Consider the following 19,818-nt stretch of genomic DNA (forward strand, 5'->3'; position numbering starts at 1 on the left):
ATGATAGACCAAAGCATGAGTTTCAATGCATTGACTTGTGAGTTACAAATCACTAAAATGACTTGTGGGGCTGTCCTCACTAATATCTTCTACATTTTGCTTACAACTACAAGTGATTAAAAATTGTGCAGTACAAAGAAAATCAATAACTTTTTATAACTATAAAAGAAAAGCTAAGAATTCAAGTTGAATGTGAAGGTGCATGCACTTGGCTTTTTAATTTTAGAGGCGCTGTAAATGAAAATAGAGCTGTCTAAGTCTTCAAGATAGAATTGGCCCCCAATTTGACTATCACATGCAGGTAGTTTTCACAATGAGTTGTGTCCGAAATCTCGCATTAATTGTTCCTATCCTATTGTTTAATACTAACATTTAACCAAAAAAAAGGGATTATCATAACCAAGCATTTCTGCTAAACAAAATTAAAAGACATGGGCACGTGAACGTGACACAAATCTCACCAGTAAAAACCTAAAAGAAATGAAGAAAATACAAGTAGGGCGTGAGGGAGGGAGGGAGGAGAGGAAGGAAAGAAAGCAAAAGAAGCTATCCAATCCAAGTGACTAAAAAGAAAGGGTGCAACTTAAGGGTAAGGACTAAGGGACTATGCCTAAAGGAAGGGTGTGTGACGCTTGGAGAGGAATATTAATGGCGAAGATTGTGTGGTGGCAGGGAGGCAGATGCATATAATCAAGTGGCAGTAAGGTGCAATAAAAGAAGGGTCTGTTGGGGTGGGGAGGGAGTTAGGTCTAGATGTTTATAATGGCTTTGAATATCCCCCTTTATTGAACTTTCTTGATGGTGCAAGCAATGAAATCCCAGTGCAGCACCAGCACTATTGCATTTGCAGCAACTCTTAGGAAAAAACAAATTTTAACAGCTGATTAAATGTTACTACTACCTTTCACTAATCCCTTCCCATGTAGCGAGGTGTACTAGTATATTTATGCTGCTGCTGCTGCAAAAACAATCATGATGATTATCCTGTTGCTGTAACTTTCTTTTCTTGTTGGGGTTTGTGTTACTGTCTTGAGCAGTTTTCTTAATTGTCCTCCACCCACCACCCTCTCCATCTGCCTCACCCCCTCAAGAGAGATCAAGAAAGAAAGAGAGGAGGCAAGGGGGTCAGGTCACCAGCTTGGATGTATTTAGTAGGGGTCATTTTCTGAGTTGCATTTGTTGTTGGGACCTTTTCTGGGGGGTTATTAAGAGGAGTGTTTGTTGAACTGGTCAGCTATATTTGTTTTTTCCTAGTTATGGTTTTGTAGTTTTCCTCAGAGTTTCTTTCTCTCCTGGCACTGAATGAGATGGGCACTTGTTCTTCGCTAAGGAGGAATAATAGGAGAGAGTTTTCGGCAGCTCTTGTTCTTGATCCTTTTCTTCTGCTGCTGCTCCTCTTCTTCTTCCAGCTTGTCTTTTTCTCCCAAAGGTCTCTGGCTGATAATTCAGCCAGCTTGAATGTGACAAAATATAGACAAGTCAGTAGCTTGAGATTGGCTAGGATTGAAAGGCATTTGAAGAAGATCAACAAGCCTGCCGTCTACACCATCGAGGTACAGTACATCACATATGCTACCTAATTCATTCTTCATAAAAGCATTGTTATTTTTGCCTTCTTAATCTTTTATTTCTTGCATGATGTGGTATCACAATTTAATTTCATGGTTTTAACTTTCAGAGCCCAGATGGTGATATCATCGATTGTGTTCATAAGAGAAAACAGCCAGCTCTAGATCATCCACTTCTCAAGAATCACAAGATCCAGGTAAAAGACTCCTCAAAACTCATAAAGTGACACATAGCCACACACCCTACACACACTTTCCATCATTCGCGTTCAAAAAAATGCCTTTTATTTGAGGAAACGTAACGCAAAATGACTTTATGGTATGATTTCAATTAGTTTCTCAACTACCAACTACCTCTTTTCTTATTTTACCTCGTAGTACCAACATTACAATTTTTTTTTCCCCTTAACAAATAGGGCTTATCTTTTTTATAATGTAACAGAGAGTTCCACCAGAAATGCCTAAGGCGAAAATGATGAAAACAGATGGGGTGAGAGACACAAATACTAGTAGTAGTGGTACAAGAGGGCGAGCTTGGCAATATTGGCATCATAGTGGACAAAGATGCCCCAAAGGAACTGTTCCAATTAGGCGGAGCTCGGTGAATGATGTGCTGAGAGCCAAATCTTTGTATGATTTTGGGAAGAAACAACGCAAGATGTCACTCGCCAGGCAAGCTGATGCCCCAGATGTTGTGAGTGGCAATGGCCATGAGGTATGTTCAAAATTCTTAGTCTAGCCTCTGCCATTTCTGTTTGATGATATTTTCTTCTGTTGTTCTTTGTTCCTTTTTTTTTTTTTTAAATTTTGGTACAACTTAGAAAAAGTACTAGAAAAATGATTCCTTTGAGCCGAGACCAGAAGAGGGTTTTGACTTGTTTATGACTGTGTTTGTGTAGATGACATGAAAAATGCACTCTTTGTACCTTTCTTGATCGAGGTTTAAGGGTCCAATGAGGCGAATAGGAAGAAAGCTCTTCTAATTAGCCATTCTTGAAAATTTACCAAACAATATAGATTAAAGGAAGTAGGAAGTAGGAAGGAAAAAAAAAAGGAATCATCAAATTCCACGCATTGATTTGACAGGAAAGCAAACAAATACGGCCAACAAACCATGAGGTAGATAGAGAACAAATATATGTGCAAGGAGAAAATAATTTGTTTATCTGCATTATAGGAAACTTTGTACCCTTGATTTCTAATGTTCAGGCAAATGGACACTAAGTAACGAACATATTACAGTACTCTTCATGGAAGGCAAAGTATAGCAAGGGGACGAGAGTGAAAGAAACAAATGATAAAGGAGGATCGATATTGGACAATTATGAGCTGAGTTTTATGAACTCTACGGCTAACCAATGGAATATTGTCAAGATTTTGAGAGGGCCACTAAATTAGAGGGGGTTACGGTAGTAAAAGGTTAAATTTGACTGGGATAAATTCTAGTTTGTATAGGAAGGATTAATTAACCATTCTTTCTATGAAATGGAAAAAATAGTACTACTAGCTACCAAGTTTTCTACTACCTTCAATTAGCGTTTGAATTGCATTTATGCTCCTCCACACCTAATAGTAATAATATTAATTGTTCAACAATAGAGGGGAGAATGAGGTGGTTGGCATCCACCTAGAAACATGAGGATGATTTTATTTATTACAAGCCATCAAATTTGGCGAAAAATTAATACACCACACCACTATTGTTATGTAAACTCTCTAGGGACTAGGGAATGTACTACATACACCTTATGCAATGGAGACGGTGGGGTTGGACTCTAAATACTAGTAAATAAATTAATTCATTAATTAATTTTATGATTATTAATATCTTCTTTTTTTTTTTACTCTTCTCATCCTAGTACAGGATTCGAATCCTGAATCTAACAGTAAAAAAAAAATTCATTCAATTAATTACTAAATTGCAAATCCAAATTCTTTATTGTTTATGTTTTTTTTTTCTCTTTTTCTGGTGTGGTGCGCCAGCACGCAATAGCATACACCGGAACGTCTCAAGAGGTGTACGGAGCAAAAGCGACGATAAACGTGTGGGACCCGACAATCGAAGTGGTCAACGAGTTCAGTCTATCCCAGATTTGGGTGCTTTCTGGATCTTTCGACGGCTCAGATCTCAACAGCATAGAAGCCGGCTGGCAGGTACTTCTTCCATTTCCTGCTCTCTACTACACGCTACGCTATCCATTTATTACCACTACTGCCACTGCATCTTAAATTATTCTTTTTATTCAGTCCATAATTTATTTTAATTCAGTCCATAAATAATAATAATATAATAAAAAGGAGTTTGAATTCTGAAGCTTTCATCCTTCTACTAGTCAGGTTAGTCCGGAGCTTTATGGTGACAGCAGGCCCAGATTATTCACTTATTGGACGGTCAGATTCTCTACTCCTTCAACCCCCCCTTTTTTTTTTTAAACTTTCTTTTTTTTCCGGTCAAAGTCAGCCCTGATTACCTGAGCTTGAAAGTCAACTCTGTTTAGGGTTCTTGACTGGCAATACCTAAAAAAAAAAACAAAAATGTTACTTAAAGGTGGTTTTCATCATTAAGAAGTACAGTAATTTTGTTTTGGTTGTCATTAATTAAGAAGTAAAGTAAGTGCAAAATCACAGAAAAGTCGTTAACAACTACCATTTGGAATTTTTTTTTTCCTATTTCAACTGTTATTTCAACTGGGATCAATTGTCAAAGATGAGAAGCTTTTGAGTTTTGCCTTGTTTCCTCGCATCACTAAATTAATGCATTGATAACTGAGTGCGTGCCTTGCGGCTTCAACCATGCTGCTGTCCATAGAGACCAGAAAACTTGACATGAAGACAAAAAAACAAAAACAAATCTCCCAAGAAAACACTCAAAACAAAAACATCAGAATTGAGGGAGAGAGAGAAAATGTGTGCGCACGCGCGCGCGCGTAGCAATGCAAGTGAAAAGAACTGAATTATTTTTCCAGTTTTACTAGTCAAAAAAAAAAAAACTCCAAGAATTTGTTACTTTTGAAAAAATGAAAAGGGATTTAATATCATCCTGCAACATGACCTGTGCTGGCAATCTTTTACTACTTGATTCAGTAAGTACCAAAGGGCATGACCTTAGTTAGTTAATTAATAATGATTTTGCATTGAAATGCATGTTATGATGTTAGGTTATACACCCAACAATACATCTAGTAGTAGTACTACTTCAATGTTCTAGGTTATTGAATTCATAGTCATATTGAATTATTCCTCATTAACAGCAGAGAGTAGTTGTTCATAGTATTCTGGATATTGTACAACTTCAACTTCATGAATTGCTGGTGGTCCATCTCCATCATGCATAGGATGCACAATTGCTAGCTAATTGAACAATATTGGGTCAGCACTGTTTTTCTTCATTAATTAGTCGGCAGTGCCTTGTCAAAATTAATGCCGAGGATTCTCTCCCTCTCGGGAACAAGGAACAACAACAAATAATTGGGGCTCCAATCTTCTCTTTCTTTCCATTTCCTTCTTGCTTTCCCTTATTGTACATGTTGTTAAGTACTACATACCATCTTGATATATAGCTCCAAATTTTGTGCCACCAAAAAGGCTATTTAGGCTCAAATTTACATGCAACTCCCGTTTGAAAGAGCATGCAAGCCATTAGCAGCAGCAGTACAACCAACCATTTTCACTGCCCTTTAGTTTTCAATTTCATGGCTTGATTGCTTCTGTTGCCTGCTCCATATGTTCATTGCAAAATAAACTCTTATACTAGTTTGCAGTGGCCAAATTACAATTCAATGCAAGAAATAGCTAAAAGGGTATCTCAGTAGTTTGAAGAGCTAGGGTTATTACAAATGTCAGGACTTAAGGGAACCTTCCCTCCTTCAAATATTCCTTTAAGAGGAGGGGGGGGGGGGGGTTAATTTGACTCTCAGTTCAGTTGTGCATTTTACAGAGTGATGCATACCAGGCAACCGGCTGCTACAACCTTCTCTGCTCAGGATTTGTGCAGACAAATAGTAGGATTGCCATTGGTGCTGCCATTTCTCCTATCTCCTTAGCTAATGCCAATCAATATGACATCACTATACTCATTTGGAAGGTCCATTTCACTCTCTCTTTTCCGTTTGACTTAAACCCTCTAGTACTAGAAAGAAAAAAAAAAAGATTTTGACCAAAAATCAACATACTATTAGCAGTGTTATTAACAAAACAACTTGCTAATTTTGACCAAAAACAGGACCCAAAGCTAGGGAATTGGTGGATGGGTTTTGGTGACAACACGTTGGTAGGTTACTGGCCAACTGAACTATTCACACACTTAGCAGACAGGGCGACCATGGTGGAGTGGGGAGGGGAGGTGGTCAATTCAAGGCCAAATGGAGAACACACATCCACCCAAATGGGCTCGGGCCATTTTGCAGATGAAGGGTTTGGGAAAGCAAGCTATTTTCGAAACCTGGAGGTTGTGGATTCAGACAACAGTCTGAGCTCAGCCCAAGCCATTTCAACACTGGCTGAGAATAGCAACTGCTACAATATCAAGAGCTCCAACAACAACGAATGGGGCACTCATTTTTACTATGGAGGCCCGGGGAGAAATTCTCTGTGCTATTGATGGATCATCATCAATTTCAGCAAATTAAAAGTCCATATCAGCCAATATTTTTTTTAATATATATATATATATATATATATAGCAGGTCGTAGAATTAGCAATTATGCTATTTCCAACCATGTTTCTGCTAGCTATTCAATATTATTTTTGTCTTATGTTTTGAGAGAAATGTACGTATTAAATAAGACAAAAGCATTAAACATGCAAGGAAATAGCATATTATTCTGTTAGAGATTTCTGTAATGCATCATTTGTTATGTGATGTTATCAAGCGACCTCTTCTCAATGAAGTTTGACCAATTGCAAGAACCGAAGAAGAATAAAAAAATATATATATAACAAAGAATAGTAATTCAAAGATGAGATGTTTTATATGCCCTATATGAACTTCAATTTCAAAAACGGTGTGTGTTTGGATTGTAATTTTTTAAAGAAAAATTGTTACGTTTTTCGTGAATATATTTTTTAATCATTTTTTTTACCTCACGTATATCAAATCGCTACAGTAATTTTTCTACAAAAAAAAAAATCCAGAAAAAAGCAATCCAAACAAAAGCAACACGAAAAGGTCCAAAATTATGATTTTTTTTTTTTTGGCGTAAATTTTTCTACCCTGATTCACAAATGATTTATGAGCATTTTTATTGGCAAGTACCTGAATTGGAGGTAATTCAATAGGGGAATGGTCAAATTGGAGACCGACAGGTGAAGCATCAAATTTAATGCAATTCATTGCCAAGACAATGAAATATGAGCCATCCAAATGAAGGTTCCAATTCTTGGCAGGAGATCCAGACAAGTAATTAAATTCAGTAACTACTGCTTTTAATTTGCTTTGATGATACAACACTATCACATACGGCTGCCGCAGATGGCAGACCTACTTGAAGTTTGCAAGAAACTACTACATTCTCCAAGATGGATGCATCTCATGCAATGATTCCATTCATTTATTCGCATCAGCATTTATTTATCATCTGACAAATTCATAAGTTTTGCTGTGGATCACTTAGGTAAAACGTTTAATTGTGTAATTTTCCACAGGAATGGTCTGCGGTTGGTGTTATGTCATGTCATGCGTGCAATCAAATCTTCTAAAATACCTATTGAAATTATATATGTATATAACAAAGAATTGTTTTGTAAAACAAATCAGTGTTTAATAACTGGCTGTTTAGTTAGGCTGTCCTTCTTTCTTTTCCTCTTAAATGAAACTAAATTGAGGTTTTTGGAGATCATGGAAGAGGGAAGACTGACTGTCGTCAAGGGTTCTTTTAACTGTTACTGGATGACCTAGGATGGTGTATTCTTGAACTGTGATTAATGGGATCAGCATTCCTTTGTTCATCATGTTAGTTGCCCAATATGTAGATGGCACTCTGACTTGTGATATGAAGATAATATATTCCAGTATTTGGTAATGCATTGACTGAATTAACATAAACTCGATGAGACTTTGGGAGTAACCAAGAAAGAAGTACTAACTAATTTGAGAAAATACAAGTAAATCAATTTAGTAAAATCTATATGTCCGTTTAACCAAATTAAACCACCCAATCAAAAAGATAAATGGTTAGATCATAGGGCATCTATATATTTTTTTTATCAGACAGTAATAGCTAATATAGCCTACTCCTAGGCCTACTCTAACCTATAATATGTGGAAGGAGACCCGACGGAACCTAGAAAAATCGACTGAAACTAAAACACCATAGTCTAACCTACTCTTACTCTAACATATACTGGGGGGGGGGGGGGGAGAGGTGAACACTAAGGATGCGTTTGATAAAACTGAAGTCTGAAAACTGAAGTTTGAAATCTGAATTCTGAATCTATTAAGTAATTTAAATTGTTAAGTATTAAATCTAATACATTTGAATGCATATCACATTCGAATAGTTTATCACTTAATTTTGGGAGTAAATTTTGCCTTGAAAATTCAATGCCACTTAATTAATTCAGATGTTTAATTTTTTATTATCAAACGGTTTAAATATGTTAAGATCTGAATCCATTAAATTTAAGTGTTAAACTTAGTTATCAAACAAGACCAAAATGTATTAAAGACTGCCATAAGGGCAACCGTTAGAAAACCCCCAAGGTAAAATATGGAAACTGCCACGTCAAATTCTTCATTCTCAATTCTCCTTGCGAGGTTAATCTGCTTGTCGCACATCATAGATTTCTCTATGTGGTATCGACGCATTCTTTCGATGTACATATTTTCTGTTTATTTCTATATTTTTGCTCTCTCATTCCCTTTTTTTTTTTTTGGGCATTTTGGTAGGAATTTTTTTGCTTTCATTCAGATGCCTTCAACACTAGAACACGATTTAAGGGAGAGAAAGCAAAGGAACGGGATAAAACAATAATAATAGTGCATGACAAATGGTGGACGAACTTGAAGAAATGGACATGTAACAAATAACACAAAATGACGTTACAATGAGCAATGAGTTGATGGCCTCTCTCTTTGCTGGACAAATATTTAATGATTTCGCTTCATCTACAACAAGAATTGCACTTGAAAGAACTGGCCACGAGGATGCGATTACCTCTGGACATCAAATTTGTGCCTTCAGATCAAAGGGAAAATCCAATTTGCAAATGCTCCAACAGGCGGCCTTGGTGCTTCTTTTGCACCTCCTGGATCTGATATGTTCTACCGAAAGAGCAAAAAACATTCAAAATTTGATTCCATACCCTTCCATCCTCAATTAATTCAGTTGCAATGAAACTCTGTATGTGACTGCTTTTTTTTCACACTTAACAGGACAATTTCCTTGCAACAAAGTGAGGAATATTTCCTCAGAATAATTATTGAACTATCAAACTGCCAAAATTGAACGAATACAGATGAAATGAATTTGATAGTGTTCTTTCCCATGATACGTGAACATTGGTATAGAAAAGAAAACAAAAAATCTGGAACAGCCATCAAATTCATCTTGGTTTTTCTACTCTCCATTTTTACTTTGTCCTTGTAATTACTCTCTGAGTTAATTCTACAAGAGCCCGCCTTGATTTCAGAACATTTTCATCATCACTCTCCGGAAGAGAATCAATCGCAGCAGAGGCAAGGTTGGCATGCATTGTTGCTAACTCCCTTGTTCTCTCTATTCCCTTGCTCTTTCCCAAGTATTCCAGAGCCTACAAGTTTCAAATTTACAGCCCATGGTCAGCCCATCCTATCCATGATGACAGGGTAGGTGTCATGCAAAAGTTGAGAGTCAAATATAGCAAAACATTTCTCAAGTCCCAGATTCAGGCATTAACATCCACAATGAATACGCAAAACAGAGAACTTACAAGATCCACGTTCGTGGGATTGTCAAATCCCCTATCAACTATAGAACGCAGCTCAGGGAACTCTTCAATAGCAAACAATATTGGAGCAGTAATTATTCCCTGCAAAGAGATCAGTTCAAGTGAAACAAAGAGAGGGTGTGTTTGGTTCGCTCCAGGCAGAACTAGACCTCATTGCCACAGATAAAGGAAAACTGCAGGGCAACCAAGCTTTCAGTTCTAGCTGAATAAATTTTTCAAAACCACCAAGTAACTCAATCAGAGTTCCTAAACAGAAATGCCAACAAAGAATCAGTGACGTGCTAGTTATGTGACTAAAATGAGCAAGCACTAAAAAGTCCAAACATTTTTCTCAACTGCAAATGCTAATCAACAATTTAACATATTATATATTCATACTGTGAGGAAACTCAATGGAAATCACTCCATGAGAAATGAGGAAAGCAGGCACATATTATATATCCATACTGTGATTGTTCCTAAATTGCACACACCAGGTGCGCCCTTATCACTAGTACTTGTAATGCTGATCTATACAAGTTCCTCAAGTGTCAAAAAGTTTTGTGAAACCTATTTCTAGAGCTTGTCAGTTAAAAGACCGAATGCCTTCAGGCATACAAGGATTAAGCACGTTTAGAATGAGGTTGCAAGGAAGACTAAACTTAGGCCATTCACTAACAAGCAGCACCTTAAATTACAACAAAAAAAATGCAAATTTTAGTCAAATCTTTTAATGTAGAAGTGCTGGACCTCAAGCAAGACCGCGCCTAGTTAGATTTACTTGACCACATCCAAAAACAAGAACAACAAGCATATAATTTCTTCAAAATGGTTGGCCTCATTGACCACCACCATGCTCCAGCATATTATTCCAAACCAGAAACATTAGCATTAGCAATTAAAAAATGCATAAAGACATAAGAGCTTACATGGCTAATGTCAGACAATGAGCCCTTGCCAAGGGAAGCTGATGTGCCAGTGAAATCAAGAACATCATCAATCAATTGAAATGCCAAACCCTGAAACAAGCACATCAAACCTGTTATTCCAAGAGATCAGATTCAGTAAGAAAAACAAATTGGTAACTTTCACGATACCAAAATCTTACACAAGAACTTACATTTGATTCAAAAACAGCTACTCAAATTTGCCAATGCAAGAAGTGCATCATCAAAGCTTAGCCACTTATAGAAAAACTAATAGCCATTGTCACAGCACTACAGAGCTATTGCTAAAGACACTAGTCCCGTTTTTCGGTTGAGAGTAGTCAACCATATTTTTGGAGGCTAATACAGCATGCAATAGCCCGATATGTCATGCCTTTCAGGTTATAGGGGTTTGGTTTTAATTGAGGCATTGCTCTGCAAGGAACAGAATCGAAGCAAATAGAGATAACTCTTCACTTAAATGAACTTAGAAATTCACTGTCCATAGCTTAGTGCAAACACTGCAAACTATACCGATCAGTTACTCCTACGTAAGAAGTAAAAGTTATTCCATCCAAAAATAAGCTCACACAGCGGACAGTACAAATAATTGCTAGCCGAAACAGAGACAGGTTATCCAAAACCATCATAATCAGAACCAGCGGTCGTTGACAATGGCAATGGAAATCAGAATTATGCAGAAACAAACCACTCTTGCTTTATGCAAGTATCTATTAGTACAGGAAAAACAGCTTACATAACAGAAATAGTACAAATAATAGCTAGCCAAAACAAAGACAAGTTACTCATCTAATGAAAATCAGAAGTACTCCAAAACAAATGCTTGATTTATGTAATTATCTACAGCTATGCAATTATCCACCAAACTAAGCCGCATTTCAGGAGCAGAATCAACTAATTGCATGAAACTCAAAATTAATTTCATTCCCAAATTCAATGCCTTGAAACTTGTCTACGGATACGAAATGGCATATGTTCTCCACCTATAATAATTACCAGTAGAAAAGTACTGTAAAAGGCATACGAACCAAGTTTTTGCCATAGTCATAAGCCAACATTGCAACTTCTGCAGTTTGCCCAGCAAGAAGGGCAATTGCTTTGCAGCTGTTTGAAATCAGTGATGCTGTCTTGTAGTAGGTCTTTTGCATGTAGTACTCCATGCTGCAGAAAGGGGTAAAACAACAATAAAAGATAAGAGATAACTTATACAAATCGTTGAACAAAGCCAACCCAAAAAAAAGACGAATGGTAATTACATGTCAATACCAAATATAGGCATTTGCAATTTCATATGAACATCAAATATAAGCCAGTCCAATATCCAAAGCAGTAATTATCCAGCATATATTTTTGTTGTGCCTAAGATAACAATTTTCTTCCAGAACTCAAAAGATGCAAAACTATCCAAATTAACGCAACCATCCAAGATTCCACAACCAACTTTAGCTGTTAGGTCAGAGTGAGAACCTAATTCTCGTCGCCACTTCCATCTTAGATTCTATTCAAATCATATAAGATTCAACAGCTTTTCTTAGGATGCTCAACCTTGGTAGAACCTAATACTCCCAGTACTGACATGAATTACAATACTCTCTCCAAATATTTTTCCTCTCTTTTTCCAAATTCTGATTCAAATATCTATAATATATAAAATTTCCACCTTTGTAAAATCATTATTGAACCAACAATATACTCCAAGCTTCTGATACATTGCTCATCCGGAGACAGATCATTAAACAAGCATGGCAAGATCCCACTTCCAAAAAGATAGATATCAGGACAAACAAATAGTAAAGTTCCCTATCTCCCCTCATTGCCCTCACATTCCCCACCAACTGCAATGGTCCATAACTACAAATAAAATAAAAGCAAGGAACTGGCATTTAAAGATTATACAAGTTGTTTTGATTTTTAGAAAAGATGACTACAGCAAATCCACTGAAAGATTAATTCTGGGAGCCATACAAAGTCAATTTCCACATTGCAAATTGGAAACTCATGACATGGTCAACAATTAAGAAAGTCAAACTTAAACAAGCATGTATTTAGTTGTATGAATTTGGGAAACATAACAAAAGGAAGATCTGTTGCAGATCAAACTTCTGCAATAGCCCTGGTATGTTTGCACCTCAAAGGAAACAAGAAGAGCAAAATTACCCTAGTAACACCAGAGAAGGAGCAGCGTACCTACAACGTTGTTCAGATGTAGTAGTCATTTGCATTGTTTCACCTGTAACAAGATGCTCCACAACTCTTGCCAAGAGGGAAACAACCTGCAGCATTAGTGGCAGACCATGATATAGGCTAATTTACCAATGAAGAAACTGAAAACAGTAAGCTGACACCAGAGCTGACAATTTAATAAGAGTCTAAGAAAACACAATCTTACAACCCAAGCTTGGAAGACAAATGCTTGGAAGTCAGATTAGCAGACAAAAGAGACAAGTTATAACCTTGTCCAAGTAGAGGGACACAGCTATTTCAGAGCGGCAGATTATTTTTTTTCTTTTTTTTTTTTGGCCTCCCTTTTGGCATATGTCATGCTCTGAAAGTTCCGCCATTGCATTCTTTCTACTACTCTTCCTATCATATGCAGTCAAGGCTGAATCACAGTTTAGATACTGCATCTTCAGCTCTTCATGCAACCAGGTGAGATGTCAATCAGATGGGGCTGAAGAGAAACTTAATTAGCTAACATCTGTGAATGTGGATCAGAAGGTGAACCACCCAAAAGGTTAGTTCAGATAAGATCTTAGCGATAACAGAGGGGACGTCCTCTGGCTTAAGGAAAGTCAAACTCCTTCCTCTTGGAAATGGGCCAAGAACTTATCTATGATATTTCGTGTCCTTGATAAACAACTAATCTAACAGCTTTTAAAGGCAAAGGGACTGTTCCCTTGCTGTCTTCTAGCTTCCCTTAGAGTGGAAGGGAAAGCTCAACATCCTTCACATGTTATTTTGTGTATTAGAATCAAGTAGCCATATTCCTGATTCAGAATTTGCCTATTTCATCTGTCAATGCAAAATATGTACTCTGGCAACATATTCACAATTTAGAGCAGCTATATTAATATCAAGCCCCTTCCATTGAAGATTCAGCGCAAAAGTAGTACAATATACCTCTGTGTTTTTCAATGAGGCAAGTGCTACACAGGCTCTCGACAGTAGGAAATCACCAGCCAATACAGCTAACTGTACAATCAAAGTGCAGAAGAAAGCAACAATGAAATCAAAACAAACTGCATTCATGTAATTCAAATTCAATCACTGAAATTTGACAAAAGGAAGGCAAAAAAAAGGAGAGAGAAACAATGGAGATAACAATTGCATGCTTCAAGCAATAAAATATAAGATTATCAAAATAAGTGTGAACCTTGTAAAATATTACATAATTGCATATCAGAAAGAACTGGATGCAAAAGAATTACTAAAATTACCAAATAGATCATTAGGGCATTAGGTCAATCCATCAATCTGATTATGCACCACACATTACGCAAATTGTACAAGTAGTGAAGCTACGAAGGCATGATTTCTTACTTCAGACTTTATTATCAGGATGGATTAGCCCAGGGATCCACATAGTAAGCCAAAAACTTATTCTAACATTTTCCACAAAGAACATTTACCATGCAAACATACATAATTTTTAACATATATGAAAAAAGAAGGAAAAAGGAACAAATGCTAACCTTATTTCCCATTACAAAATTTAGCGAACCAACCCCTCTCCTTGTGTCAGCATCATCTAGTACATCATCATGAAGAAGGCTAGCAACCTACACAAAGTAACAACATTAACATACAATAGCTTGACACCAGACTGAAGATCTGACTAAGGGAGATTCCAGAAAATCAAATTGGCTAGGACAAAAAGAAAAGCAGAACATCAAAATGATATATCTTGCTTCAAATAAATATCATTTTGCAAGAAGGTGCAATGACCGAAACCATGCATTCATCTGTGAATGAATAGTTCTTTATATAGTTAAGCTTCAAGATTTAGACCACATCAAAAAGCATGAAAGAAAGTTCTGGACTGGCAACCCATTTGCTTAGTCCACAGTCTTGAAGTTCATTGTCTTTTCTTTTTCTTTTTTCTTTTTTCTTTTTTTTTTTAAAAAAATGAAGGTTCACTTGTACTAAAAGCAGACAAAAGATTCTAAGATTGACAAAGCATTCTTATTTATACTTTGAACTTAGCCATGTACCCCAAAAACACTCCTATTCATTCTAGTGAACCACATATCAGTAAAATAGCTCCCATCCTAAGCTTTGCCAAAGAAGAGAAAATCCTTAAAGACTTAGAAGCATGCAAATATGCTCAAGGTGGTAAATCCATCTAGAAAACTGTCTAGGAATCAGATACAAGAAACAACTAAGTCCACCACTTTGCCCCAGAATAAATTTAGTACTATTGAAGAAGCACGGAAAATGGTAAGAAATCTAACATGGATCATCTCTGTGATCTCCGCTACACACTGCTGCCTTGTACGTAGTTCCATGGGTAATGTATCAACTGTTGTATCAGGAAGTGGTCTCAGTATTGGTGCATCTATAGCTGTTGCCATTAATAAGAGTACCTGAAAGGATTCAAAATCACACATATGCAGGAAACAGATAAGAATTATCACCAAGACAGACGTCGAGAAAAAAATAAAATAACAACAAAAAAGGAGACTGAATGGGTTCACAAAGACATCTATACTGGTAGAAGAAAATAGCAGATGTCAACAAGGATGAGGTGAGGAGCTAGAAGCCATGATTCAGAAGTCAAAAGTTGCTTAATCATAAAGTTCATAATTTGTAATAGATTAGCTGCCTGGGGAACAAATATTTCTCAAGTGGTCATTCCATAATTGGGCACAAGATACCAGAACTTCCTTCTTAGTGTTATGTCTGCTTCATTTCAAAGAGAAACACACTGCACGCATCTGGAACAAATGTTTCTTAATTGCTGAGCTGCATTTTTTGGAGCTCTATCTCATAGTACAATATTATCCTTGATCCTAGTTTCCATCATAATCTATCACCTTGACAACTTAACTCCATCTTTAATCACCGTACTACAGGTCATGAAGAGCATCAATATTACCCAAAGGTCAAGCTTTAGCCAAATAAAAGGATATTATCTGATGGAATGACATAATGAAGCAAACAGACATGATACAACAGATCTAATACCTTTCACATTCAATAGTGAAATTATATTATTACCGTTGGTCGAAATCGCTTTCCTTCTGCCCCTATCTTGAAAAAGTACTCAGCAGCTGATGCAAGCTTTGGTACCTGTATGATGTCAAAAAACAGTCATCACTGTGCCATTTTAGAATGAAGAACAGTCAATAGGATATTCAAATACCTCTGCAACAACCATTGACCTCAGTCTGTTAGCAAGAAGAGACAATTCATCAGCAACAAGTGAAAAGGGGTCAAGTGTCTCCTGAAATATGGACAATAGAAAATAAAGACATTTCTAAGTTACAGGATAAAGGATCCCACCCACCAACAAGCTATATATGCATGAAGTTACAATATAGTTAAAAAAACACGAAGTTTTTGTAAACGTGACAGACAAGAAGCTATATATACAAGGAGAAAGAAGCACATTATACAGCCAATGGAATAAATATACCAAACCTATAGTACTTTATAACGGATTTACCCTGAAAAAGCAAAATTTTGCTACCCAACAGTAATCAGTTTTGCATATAAAACTTAGAATATCACTTTTGTTCATCTTTGTTTTTATATTTTCTATTTTGTACAAATTCACTGTTCAGAAATTTTTCTTTATATTTGAATCATTCATGTCCATGTGTCCATTACCACAAAAACCAGCATCAAAGTATAATCAATAATCATTTCCTTATCAGCCAAATTTTAAGTCATAGTAAGACCTGAATTCTAGGGTTTTTTTATTATCATTGATCCAGAGATGGTCACAACCAAACCGTCAGAACGTTTAGACCAACCTCAGCTGCAGGGCTGCTTTGACGTTGAGTTTGATGTCCAACATTGGCTAGAGCATTTGAGACCCACGAATAAAATAGTCTGCAACCCAAAACCTACTAATCACCAGAATCAACAGAAAAACAGCATAACCAATCACAAATTTTCTATTAAGTTCAAACAAAACCATCATAAAACAAAATATACTCAATTCGGATATCTCATGGTTGTCATTGAGGTCAATAGAACCTATCAAACCCCAGACTGACCGACAAATTACAATGCAATATATTTAAAGAACCAAAAGATGAAATAAAACTCACCTCACCCATAAGATATAGCTTGCCCCTCGATAATACCCACCCATTCTATACCTAAACCCTTCAACGCAATACTGGAGCCTTGAACTGTAGCTCGGTACTTAATCTATCTATCACCCTTGCTTGCCAGTCAAAAGCAGCTATCAGCACAACGACCGACAGACTACATCTGAACTATACCTCTTTTTCTCACTTTTTTTAATTGAACATGTTCTCCAAGCCTAAAATGACTCACAGAACGCACACAACCTACCCATAGAAAACCGGCCCCCATCTGTTTGACAAAATTTCTGCTACAGGAAAAAATAAAAAGGCATACAATTATTGATTTGGATTTACCTTTTGAGAAGAGTCAATGGGAGAGTAAAAATACGTAGCTGATTCCAGCAACTGGGTCGGCTGGTTTCGCGGCGACTGCAAGGAGGAAAAAGCCCATTGACACCGACTAGCTCTCGCACTCGCCCTGGCTATCCTATACAACCCTCTTGCAAATAAAACCATTGATTGATCCCTGACCTATCTTTATACCGTTTCTGCTGCAAGAATGGAATAATAGGCTATGTGCCCAAAGAAAAGAAAACAAAAATATAAGAAGAAGAAGCAGGGCGGTCAAGGAAGAAGAATGGTCAATAGGGTTAGTTTTAACTTCCAAAGGGGTAAATATGTTATATATTAATTTTGGCGCTAATACATGAAAGAGCCACTATAATTTTAACTGCATTAGTGCGTGGCGTGAGTGTGTGGGTTTGACGTGCATGTGTAGCTGCCTATTATGGCTTCACGCCGCCGAGAAAAAGCGATGGGACGTGATGACGACGGCGGCTTTCCAACCATATGTATATGCATAAATTGTAATCAACCACAAGTGTCGTGTGGGGGAAGTACTCCTCACGTCCTCCCCGTGGAGGATCTGAAATCAGAACTAACAGGGTCGGGGTCGACGGGGTCGGTTCTCGGTGGTTTGGAGGAAAAGAAATGGAAACTTTTCGCTGGAGGCCATACAACTTTTTGCTATTTATAAAACTAGCGAAACTTTTGATCAATTATCTTTTTTTTTTTTTTCCACAAACGTTTTGATCAATTATCTAAACCCAAATTTTTGTGTCTCTATTGTGCTTAAACTTGTGCAATGATTGAAATTGGACGGTCAATTGGAATCATGTGACCGAATACCGAGTTTGATACACGTGATGTGGAGTTTGTACGGAGTTTTATTATTCACACACAAATATTCGCGATGAACCAACTAAAAGAAATGATAGAGAACTTTTCACCTTGCTAAATCTTTCATCCTATATCAAAATTTGTTTCGTATAATGCTTAGTTTTTTTTTTTTTGAATTTTTTCCCCCTAGTAATAGTCTAAGAGATTTTTTTTTCACACTTAATTTTGAGCAATTAAGTGTTAATTGAGGAAGCAAAAAACGAACTTAAGGACAAACTAGCATTGGGTTTGATATTGGGGCTAGGAGGTCGGCATTCAGAAGGAAGCCCACATCTTCACTGGACATTCTAACTTTCCAAAAATTGCACCAATGTAATATTTGAGTTTCAAACAATAATATTATAGTGCATAGACTGTGAGACTTTTTTTTTCTTTTGAAAAATAGACTGTGAAACTTGCAGGTTTTGTTTTGATGGTGATAAGATGTATCATTACCTAAAAAGAAAAAGAAGAAGAAGTATCGCCATCTTCGATGGTGAAAGTAGTGGGGAGGGGACGATTGTTTTGCAATAAACCGTCTAAACACCACTTAAGGCGTACTATATTTTCTACTATTCAGTAAGTTCGCTTTTCCAAAATAGAAACCCCCTAATACTTAGTTGGCTGTGAGAGAATGAGGCAAATATAAATGTTCTTGTCATTATTTTTGACACGTGTAATTCTACAATTCTAAAATATCGAGAGGGAAGATGAAGTAAAAACACTTATTTAGGTACCAAATAACTCTATGTATAAAAAAAACACATAAATAAATGTATAATTATTTTTATAATAGCTTGATGGCACATATACAGAATATATGTAAGGGTGAAAAGAAACTCCTTAGCAAATTATTTTGAAAATTTTGCATGGATAATAAAATTTTGTACGCCACATTAGAAATGGAGAAGGAGTAAAAAGAAAGCTAAACATGATAATGAAAAAGAAAAAAGAAATTGAAATGCAAAATTCCTCCAATGAGGTATAAATATAATCACCTTTTGGTTGCCTAAATACACTAGCTATTTTTTTTTCCAACAAACGTTAACATATATTATATAAACACTTGATAGTACAAGAATTAATTACAAAAAAGAGCCACTGCCCTCATTTCTTTCTGTTCCAAATCTATCAGCCATCTTGGGAAATCTTATTCCCATTCGACATCATGCACTTACTTAACAGCAAATTGAGCTAGTGAATGGCTAATTTCCTTTACTGATCTAGGTATAAATACAAAAGTACAGCTTTCAAAAGCCTGTTTTGAGTTCCTGCATGTCTTCCAGGATAGTTGCAATGTTGTAGTCATAGTTATTGCACCTGTTTATCTGATGATCCACTGATTTGCAGTCTGTATAGACTATTATTTTAGCCTATCCTGCATGTTTAGCTATTAGCATTGTGTTCCATATTGCGAGAGCTTCTTCCTTGCTTACTGTTCCTTTTCACTGGTTGACAATCCCTTTTGCTCTCACAATTGTTCTTTTCCAGTTTTTTGCTATTGTTCCTTGGCCAGTCCTGATCATTTTTGCTGAGTTTGCAGCATCCGTATACATGCATGTCACATATTCCTTTGGTGTTTCTTTCCTGATTTAAGGCTCACTGTTGATGTGAAGTGCAATGTTCTCTTGTTCTACTTTTCTTACCTATTCATACTCGATCCAATCACCTTGCGCTTTCTGAACTGTTCTGTATGGATCCGGACTGAAATTTTCAAACACTTTTTTGTTTCTTGTTTTCCAGATTTGCCAGAAGATATTAATGGTGAGGTTTATTCTATCTTGCCCTTGTTCGTTTGAGATTGATTGAGTAGCCATCTCCCACCAGAGCCACAAATTGTGTTGTTTGTCTTTCAGTCCATCCCATCTTACTGGAGCCATTTTCCATACTATTGCTGCATTTGTACAAAAGAAGAGCAAATG

General features: G+C 36.6%; 2 protein-coding genes across 4 annotated transcripts; one reads left to right on the top strand and one right to left on the bottom strand.

Moving 5' to 3' along the window:
• The first annotated feature begins 552 nt into the window (after nt 1–552).
• Nucleotides 553–6,411, top strand: LOC113709596 (protein neprosin). Of its 2 annotated transcripts, none has more exons than XM_072065138.1 (7): nt 553–1,553; nt 1,679–1,765; nt 2,011–2,283; nt 3,552–3,722; nt 3,906–3,959; nt 5,491–5,652; nt 5,791–6,411. In XM_072065138.1, exons 1-7 carry the CDS (start codon nt 1,308–1,310, stop codon nt 6,166–6,168), a joined length of 1,371 nt encoding a protein of 456 aa, XP_071921239.1. In that variant the 5' UTR covers nt 553–1,307; the 3' UTR covers nt 6,169–6,411. The 2 variants fall into 2 exon arrangements, with proteins under 2 accessions (XP_071921239.1, XP_027088196.2); XM_027232395.2 differs by having other exon boundaries at nt 555–1,553; nt 5,506–5,652.
• A 2,447-nt stretch (nt 6,412–8,858) lies between these two features.
• On the bottom strand, nt 8,859–17,422 carry LOC140004522 (solanesyl diphosphate synthase 3, chloroplastic/mitochondrial-like). Of its 2 annotated transcripts, none has more exons than XM_072064953.1 (12): nt 17,033–17,422; nt 16,397–16,489; nt 15,784–15,864; nt 15,639–15,710; nt 14,873–15,004; nt 14,114–14,200; nt 13,542–13,613; nt 12,609–12,694; nt 11,450–11,582; nt 10,404–10,493; nt 9,478–9,576; nt 8,859–9,318 (listed from the first exon to the last, which is right to left on the bottom strand). In XM_072064953.1, exons 1-12 carry the CDS (start codon nt 17,192–17,194, stop codon nt 9,139–9,141), a joined length of 1,287 nt encoding a protein of 428 aa, XP_071921054.1. In that variant the 5' UTR covers nt 17,195–17,422; the 3' UTR covers nt 8,859–9,138. The 2 variants fall into 2 exon arrangements, with proteins under 2 accessions (XP_071921054.1, XP_071921055.1); XM_072064954.1 differs by having other exon boundaries at nt 9,203–9,356; nt 17,033–17,341.
• Between the last annotated feature and the right edge of the window lie 2,396 nt (nt 17,423–19,818).

This window comes from Coffea arabica, chromosome 9c (assembly GCF_036785885.1).
Source record: "Coffea arabica cultivar ET-39 chromosome 9c, Coffea Arabica ET-39 HiFi, whole genome shotgun sequence".
NCBI classification, from domain to species: domain Eukaryota; kingdom Viridiplantae; phylum Streptophyta; class Magnoliopsida; order Gentianales; family Rubiaceae; genus Coffea; species Coffea arabica.